Genomic DNA, 9,413 nt, shown 5'->3' on the forward strand with positions numbered 1-9,413 from the left:
TGCTGAGTCATCCCTTTATCCCCTCAATTTGCATCTCATGAAAATCATATAAAAAATCCTAGAACTGAGATGTGTATAAGAGGCAAATAGAAGCAGTTTGTAGATCTTGGACACTTTACTCTTTCATGATGTTTTAATAAAATGTAGGAATAGCAGAGTTATGTACTAAAACATGGTAGAGTAATACTTGTTCAATATATACTCATTCACTCAGTAAAATATAATTAAATAAGCACACAAAAAGTGATTGTGAACCTCTTGGAATTCCGGCAACAGAAAGTCTAGATATGATTTTCAGCACAAGCAGCAATAATGAATACTAAAATGAAACTAGTTGTAATTTAAAGAATATAAAATTAAGGGCTATTCATGGATATTACATGTTATTGAGATAGGTGGAAAAAAGATCAATTAGGGATATCTATGGTCTTTTCATACATAGACTTTACTCAGTGAAATCAACTGTGAAGAAATTAAAACAATCCCAGAAATGTTTGAGAAGTTATTCAAAATGCTAACTAATAAACTTGCCAAAGATTTTATGGAATATTTAACTATGTAGAGTTATGTTACATTTGTTTATGCTGAATTTATTTAACTGTGGAAGGATGTGTGTGTGTGTGTGTGTGTGTGTGTGTGGAAGGATGCTAAGATGTGCTGCTGTTTCACCTTGCCTGCCTAAGCTTCCTGATTGGTCTAATAAAGAGCTGAAGAGATAATCACTAGGCAGAAGAGGGATAGAAAATGCTGTTGGGCAGTGAGAATAAACAGGAGGAGGAATCTAGAGAGGAGAAGAACAAGAGGAGAGAAGAAGGGAGAAAGAGAGGGAGATGCCCAGGGCCAGAAAGACAGACATGGAAGGAGCAGGAAAAGTAGGACTTACAGAAAGAAAAGATAAAAAGCCCTGAGGCAAAACATAGATGAAGAGAAACTGTTTAGTTTTAAGAGCTAGCAAGAAAAGAGCTAAACTAAGGCCGAACATTCAAAATGAAGAATAAGTCTCTGTGTCATGATTTGGGAGCTGGGTGGTGACCTAAAAGAAAAGCCTGTCATATAGGATGAAAGCTATCTTTCAGGAACCTGGTCATAGAATAAGATCTGAAACCTGCACCAACATTGAAAATAAAATAGTTTCCATGGGAAAGGAATGGCATGGATTGAATTTGACACCATTTGCTTTGCATTTTACCCTGGCTCCACACTTAGCAGGGAAATAACTGAGTGGTTAGCACAATTCACTCTTTTTAGATGGCATAGTAGCAATATCTGGAGCATACTTGTCAGGATCCACATTCTAACATGAGTAACTTAGTCTTTCAACCACACACACTATTAGGCCACAGATCACCTATCTCTTCATTACATATTCAGGGATGTCCAAATACTTTGTAGAAATCTATGCCCTTAAGTGTCAGCTTGGTAGTTGCATGGGTTTGTGTCTCTTGCATTTTAGAATTATTTTACTGTGTATGATTTATGTTTTTTTTTAAAGTGAGGCTTTCCAGTGTGTCACTGCAGCCATTGTGTTAAAGTACAAAGCCATATGTTACCTCTTACAAATTATTCAACCTCCTTGTACTTCTGTGCCTCTGACTCCTCATTTGTAAAATGAGAATGGATGATAGCAATAGTGCATACTTTATGAGTGTGGCACAGAATCCATGATTTTTAACTGTAAAATATTGTATTTAATTTTTAAAATAGGTTTAAAAACTCAAAGACAAATAAGACAGATTTATTCCCTACCACATGATTCGTATATTGAAATAAGAGCAAATGATATTTAAGTGAACCACCAGATTGTAATAACAATATACTAAACAGGTTCCTGCTAAGTGCAATACATGAACAATGCTAGTTATACCAAATCATTTTTGCCTGGAGTCCAGCGGGGCAGGAGGAGAATTTCCTCAAGCTATCTAACAGATGGCTAAACTTTTACTAATCTATGTATGAGAATAGCGTTGTACAGAGTAATAGTGAGAGAGGGGAGATAAGCAGATCAAATAATCCATGTTATGTTGATTCCAATAAAGGAGAGATAGATGATGAATGGGAGGTTTTAACAGAAAGCTAGGGTAGAACAAAGAAGGAAAAGTAGGTATGTTTCAAACATAAAATGGCAAATTTTACATTTATGGAAAGTAGTTTTCTGTTCTGCTACTGTATGGGGTAAGGTAAGCAGCCATCAGAATATGTAATTATGTAGAGAAAAACAACTGATATCTAAAGCAAAGGCATCACTCTAACGCACAACTTATCCTTCGTCTTGCAATTGCCTTACTAATGCATCTTTTATATACAACTTTACATAAGCTACAAAAACATATACTATTATTTTGTGACCTAACAAACTAAAATTTAAGTATGTAAATGCAGTATTCTGGTTTCAGGTTTGGTGTCTTTGACTCATGTTTCCAAATTACAAAATGTATTGATTTGTTAGACCCTTTTCAGTTAGTCAAAACAATGTATTATAAATTATTTAACGTATTTTGAGCTTAGAAATTCAGAATGTATTTTAATAATGTTATAAATAATTATAAGCATAAATACTACAGAAGTTATGGAATATTTTTAATACACACATGAACATACACACACAGAAACACAAAACACATTAAATTAAAATGAACAGACGTGTTTATCTCTTTAACACAAATAGCTGACACAATAATGCATATAAACAGACTTGACAACCTTTTAAGATACAGATTAAGTATAATTATAAATACAAAATTGCATTTTAATTTATAAAACCTAAGTAGAAGTGACAGGGAGACTGATAGTCTGCATTCACTCCACTGAGAACTAAGGCACAGATGTGTAAGAATGTACAGAGAGCACTATGACAACTATGACCTAGGAATCCCATGGAATGAGTTGTTATACCTGACTGCAAGCTATGTGATTTAGATGAATAAAAATATTCTACAGTGTTTTCACCAACCATCTGAACAGGGTTTGCCTTGGGAACAGGGGGTGATGGACAGAAAGCAGAAATAAAGTAAGACTATTGGGGGCTGGTAGTGTTGACTTCCATATTCTACACAATTGTTTCAAGAAACTTGCTAATCATTCACATGGGGCTATTTCAAAATCTGTAAATTGACAGAAAACTGCTTCAGTAGGTAGGAATCCAATACATTCAAAGCTTAAATCATAGAACTCCTATAAGAATGGGAATTCATGTATCAGAACATTCTTGACCAAAAGATGCTGAGAGAAATATGGATACCTGAAAAACCTATAAATTGTGTTATGAAAAGCTGAATAAAATAAATAGAAAATATACATTGCTTTATTTGTAGCTGAGATTGATTCTGATGCTTAGCAAATGTATTTCTTTACCTATTATTACTGGTAGCATAATGAATAGTAATAATTAAAAGGAATGACTATAACATGTGCACTCCTAATACAAATATATATGTCATATGAGACTAAGAATTCTTCTAAAATCTTTCTTATTTTAAGCAAACTATTTTCTTTGAGTTTACGTATGATTTACTACAAAAGCAATAAACAATTACAAATATTGATGCTTTTTTCACCATTGGCATTGATAAATTCTGAATCAATCTGTTCTTGTTGGGAAATTACCTGTTGTTACTTAAATTTTAGTTGCAGTTTGATTGCAATATACTGTTTCTCTATGGACTCAAAATTCATCAAAAGCTGTATGAAATATTCTAATCAATGAGGTGGACTTTAGGTACATGTAAGCTAAACTGTGTAGGAGGCAAAGGTTAGCATCATCAACTTGTGGTATTTATTGATGAACTGAATTTGACTCTTTGAGAACAGAGGTAGAAATAGTGATCAAAGGGGGAGCAGCTTACAAAAAACATATATGCTTTTTTTTTTTTAGAGGAAAACAACCATATTTTCCTCATCCATGTTAGAGAATATTTTAGATGAATGCTACCAGACCCTTTTCCTGCATTAAAGGATGTGTGTCTTCAGTAAAAAGTATTGATCAAGGTGAGCATATTATTCTTAGTTGTCAGAGAATAATCCTATCTATATCCACATTATTTCTATATGACTGGGAATTCATCAGAGTATGATTTATAGAAACTTCTTAAGAATAGAGGCCTTGAATTTAGCCCTTCCCTTTAATAAATGTTACTTAAGAACAGATTCAATAAGAATTTCTTAGAGTAAATGGACAAATTAGTGCGTTAATGAATGAATGTTCTCAGATAAAACTGACTAGCTTATTAAGATGATGAAACCATTTAGAACCGAGGAACAAAGACTTTTTCTGCACTGAAGGACACTCCCATGCATGAGCCTGTTTCTTCAAGTATCATTAAAAAAAAGATACAGTCTCTCCTTTCATCATTCCAGGAAACTGTCCTAGTATCCACATACTCCAGGTGAGGAGACACACAGAGCTGAGAGAAATGGGGAAGATAAAGCTAGAGTCCTGGACTTGACTCCCTCCCAAGAGTTTAATCCACTCCCCCACACTCCAATTTACAGTAAAATGAAATTGGCACATTAACCTGAAAGGAAAAAGAAAGAAAGAAAAGTGACCAAATTTATTCAGTAAATTCAGACATAGTTATTAAATAATACTGAATTTATTCATATCTGAAAGGAGTTTGGCTGTGGAATAGCAAAATTAGCTTCTTCTTTACTTAGTGAAGAAAAAAAAAAAGGCGGCGGCAGAGAAATCTTAAAACCCTAGGGAGTTGGATGAACATAGAGAACAGGCTGTATTAATGGTGAAAGAGCTTTCCAAAGCTCTGATGGGCAGACAGGAGATGGCATTCATATTCTTCCTGCCTCATCAGAGCATCTCTTGCTTGCTCCAAGAACTCTCCAGATTGTGGGGCCTTTAAGTACAATCAGCAAGTGCTGGACCAGAATGTGTGTGATGCAGGCACTGGAGCTAAGCAAAAACTTTCTATTTCATTCGAGAAATTCCTAGTCCTATGTCATTAAGAAGACTTGGAAAGTATCAGTTCTATCTTTGACATAGTGACCCGCATTACAAGTGGTCTCAAAGCAAATTCTCTCATGAGACAAGTTGAGAAATAGATGGAAAACACAGGGGAGGGATGCAATGGAATAAGATAAATGACACTAAACACTGGGAGACCCTCTGAAGTATAATCAACGAAAAATGTCAATTGTATCTAAGGGCTCAAAGAGAGTGTAAAATGTGAAACAGGAAGGGATAAATAGAGACAGGACATAAAACATCCACAAATTATTAATGGTCCAGATTAGCTCTGGGCATCTTCCTTAAAGCTTATGGCATTTTTCTTAGATGTCATGTCTATATATTTTTATAAATATATATTATAAATATATTTGAACCATCATGTACTGGAGTGTTGTGTGCTGGGTTGTTCTTCTAGACATAAAGTATAATTATTAAATATCTATCAAACTGACTTGTGTTATGGTTTAGCCAAAATAACACATTAAAAGTCTTTTTATAAAAAAGATTTAATTCAATAATTTAAAGATCATCTACTAGTGCCTCCTCAAACCTTTGTTCAGCATACCAGAGCAGTTTGAGCATACTTACCCATCTTCCATGACGGTGATGTAAAATAAACCAGTTTTAAGTGTCAAAGCACCTTGTGCATCTTTCCATTTTTAAATCACATTTGCAACTTTCAGGCATTTCCTTTAAAAAGCTTCTTGTGAATCTATTCATAAAGATGTGTCAAGCTTATCTAATTCCACTGGCCCAAGTTATCACTGTAATGTTATTAGTGTATATATTTCCAACTAATGCTGATGCTATACACAATTTTTATAAGTCGTTCAATCAAACCCCTGCTCATTCCATATGAATTAAAAGTAAAAAGTTACTGTTGACTTGACAACTGTATGGCCTTTGACAAGACAAACTAGCAGGACCATTCAAAAGAAATGCACAATCAACTTTATCAGCAGAAAACAAGTATAGACACACAGAAATCCATTCCACAAGAGAAGTATTTGTGTAAGTCTTACTATATAGACAAGTACTTCCAGAATGCTGTGAGGTAAATGATGAAAGTGGAGAGATTGGTGTATTGTAGTCTAATTAACTTCAAGGGTTTTAAATCTTTTTTAATGATATTATTGGGGCTGGGGATCGCTCAGTCTTAAGAGAGTACACTTGCAGAGGACCCAGGTTGGTTTCCCCAAACCCATTTTAGGCACTCACAAACATTAATAACTCTTGCTCTAGCTCTGGTGCATCTGGGCTCATCTCTGATATCAGTAGGCACCTGTACTCATGTGCACATTCCTACACCAGGCACACACACGTGCACTTAATTTAAAAATAAAAATGAATGATGTCATCAAGACATGGTAAGTACCAGAAATATTTTCATAGGAATATTGGTAGTAATTCTCTTATTCTTAATGTACTACCACAGTCCATCAAAATACCCATAGTATTTATAGACTTGAAATGTAAAATTACTGTGTTTTAAGCAGATTCACCTGTATATTCATATGCTAAATACTTGATACATTTAAATATAGAAATTTTACAAATTTATGTGCAAGTTTGGAGAGCTATAATGTTAGATTAACTGTAGACTTCATGTTAATAGGATTGGGTTCAAATGACCAGCTTTGTGAAAAAAAATTAAAATGGGAAGAATTTTTCTTTAAGTCAAAAAATAAATGGACAATTTTTGAAAATCAAACCATAAAATTTTTAAAGCAAGTTACTTTCCTGCTTTTTAATGTGAGTATCATAGCAGATGATATGATGGCACAGTAGGATGGTTGATGACCATAATGAATGTTATTTTACCAATGGAGCATATTACAAAGTAAGTCATTTAATCATTAGCCACATTTCTATATATGCCCAAAGCACACAATGACTATGGGTGTGGAATATCATCTTAATTTAAATTTAAAAAGACATTCTACCTTGATTCTATTCATAGCTAGCTGACAAACTGAGCAGAGATGCCCCCCTTCGCTAGAAACATCTGAATTTATTTGGGGATAATATAAGATACACTTTTTGGTTTCTCATGATTAGATTGATGAACTATTAAGTAAAAACCAAAAAGAAAGATCTTGGCTTTTTATAAGAACATATTTTATGTATGACTGAAGTTTTCACAACACTCTGAAAAAGCCATCAGATGTTAGATTTAAAAATAAAATTAAAAGCATTTTGTGACATAGTACACATGAAAAATTGGAAATCCCAGTATCTTCAATAGAAGTTGTAGAAAGTGTATGTCTCCTTGGAGTATGACACCCACTTAACACAGCAGAGAATAAGGTACTATACTGTAAACAAAAAGTACAGTAAAGGACAGTTGTAAATTTACATAAGAATAGTTCATAAACATTTTGGTCTTTCCATAACAGTTTATATAAAATGAATTAAAAAAAACCTTTAGACAGCTGTCATCACTCATATTTGAGCGCTTATCACTTATATGCACACAGACACATCTATACAGCAATATACTGATGCACTGTTACATGGGTATTGAACTAGGTTTTACTGCCTATAACTGAGCTCTGGTTAGCCAATCAACATTATCCACACTTGAGATACTCATACATTATGTATTCTTGTCATGTCATATCTATAAAAACATGAAAATATAACTTTACATTATTTCAATTATTTACATTAGTTCAAGCTTGACAGAGAAAACTGATAAGCTCAATTTTTGGAAGAGTAGGCCCAGAGGTCCAATAAACAGCACTGATTGTATATAGTCATCTCTTTTATAATTTTTTTAAAACTCATTTTAAGTACAATATGGAAATAATTAGGCTGCAATTTGGTCATCCTAGCATTTTTTATTAAAACTTAAAATGTACCTCCAATATCCCTGATGAGTAATGCACTAAAATTACTTTGTATGATCTTGGAATTTGTAGAGGGATGGCAAAATTTAGTGAAGATTGCCATTAAACTGCATGCTACTATGTAGGATGCAAGTGGCTACTGTTAAATCTTACATTTTCCATTTTTTTTTCTTTGAAAACAACCAGTAAGGATGCTCTACAAAGCACTTGGTCAGACACCAAATATTACATAGAAATTTTATGAGGAAAAAAAATAACAATTATAAACCTTAAAGGTTAACTATTTGGTGTCAGTTGCTTTTAACCCTAAAGTAAATTTATTTGGAGGTCATTAGTGGAAATAAAAAAAAAAATGTTTTAACGAGGGATTGATAGATGACTTAAATTTATCAACTAGAGTAATATAATCTCTTTAGTGAAAAGTTACAGAGATGGGACAATATCCACATTAGACATATTAAAGTGCCCATTCTACCTGAGGCATAATTTAAAAATAATATATTATGGTTTATCTTATAGATTGGAATGGAAAGAAAAAAACAATATTGTAGATGACTAAAGTTTTAAAACATTGATGCTAGTTCTTATAATTGTAAAACTAAAACTGCATAACTAGATTATAGAATTTGGCCAGTGTACAGGTATCTAAACAGCTACCCTCAAGGCATTTCTGACTGTGTTTATAATGACTACTTCTCCTCTGTAAGCTTAAACGTTTCTGGAGTGGAAATTCACATGTTCTGATATTTGTTTAAAAGTTTGGTTTTTAAATCTATAAGCATTTATCTATATAGACTAAATGCTTTTTAATCAACAGACATTTTATTATATATAGTATGATGTACAGAAAAAATAGTTTTAGATATACTATTTAGGGGAAATTCCTATCTGAAAAGAGAAAGAAATCTTCCTGCCTTTTAAATGAGGATCTTTTCTTTGGGATCCTAAAGACTACACATTAGTGTCTTTAAACTCACTGGATTTATGACCAAACTGTAGCTAAGCAAAATTAATTTGACCACTTGCAAATAAAACAATAGAAAAATGTTTATTTCAAATGTCAAGCATTGCCAAGTAGTTTCATATTAACACCAAATGTTAAAGAATAGGATACATTAAAGTTTTAATAACAATATTAAATTACAGGACTGGAGTCTCATCTGTTTCCTTCCTCAGCATTTACATATTTGGCTTTGAAAAATACGGAACTAATACCATGGACCTTTTTTCCATCATTTCCCACTCAGTTTGACTTATTTTTTGTCATAACCAACCAGTACGGAAGCAAATTTATTTAAAAGCCAGTTTGTCTGTGAAAATACCTAAAAATATTTTTTTTATTTTAAATGTTTTTTTTCTTTTTTTATATAAAACAGGTCACATCTTGATGCAGTTGATGTCAAGTGTGCTTAAGTCATTATGAATCAAGAGACTAACAATAGTGGCTGTGGAAACGGGTTTGTTGTCTGTACAAAGACTTCAGTTAAATGAGAGTACTTCCATGTTAGCTGTGCATGTCCACCACGCTTTGTCTGAAATTCGGAGTAGAAAAGGATGCTCTTTTTGTAATGAATCTTTCCTTACAAGGTGAACTCCACGTACTTAAG

General features: G+C 33.1%; 1 protein-coding gene across 5 annotated transcripts in view; it reads right to left on the reverse strand.

The window, feature by feature from the left end:
- Nucleotides 1-2,560: 2,560 nt before the first annotated feature.
- The window catches only part of Gria2 (glutamate ionotropic receptor AMPA type subunit 2), a 130,484-nt gene continuing 123,631 nt past the window's right edge, over nt 2,561-9,413 (reverse strand). For 3 of the 5 annotated variants that reach the window (XM_036189920.1, XM_036189919.1, XM_036189922.1), the window contains one exon: nt 6,949-9,413. This exon is cut by the window's right edge and continues 274 nt beyond it. Coding sequence is in view for 2 of the 5 variants with exons in the window: in XM_036189917.1 (XP_036045810.1) it covers nt 4,458-4,511 (54 nt within the window). In the remaining 3 variants the exon portion in view is untranslated. Of the gene's footprint in view, nt 4,512-6,948 lie in introns of those variants that run through there. The other 2 variants (XM_036189917.1, XM_036189918.1) reach the window with 1 other exon arrangement.

This window comes from Onychomys torridus, chromosome 6 (assembly GCF_903995425.1).
Source record: "Onychomys torridus chromosome 6, mOncTor1.1, whole genome shotgun sequence".
NCBI lineage: Eukaryota > Metazoa > Chordata > Mammalia > Rodentia > Cricetidae > Onychomys > Onychomys torridus.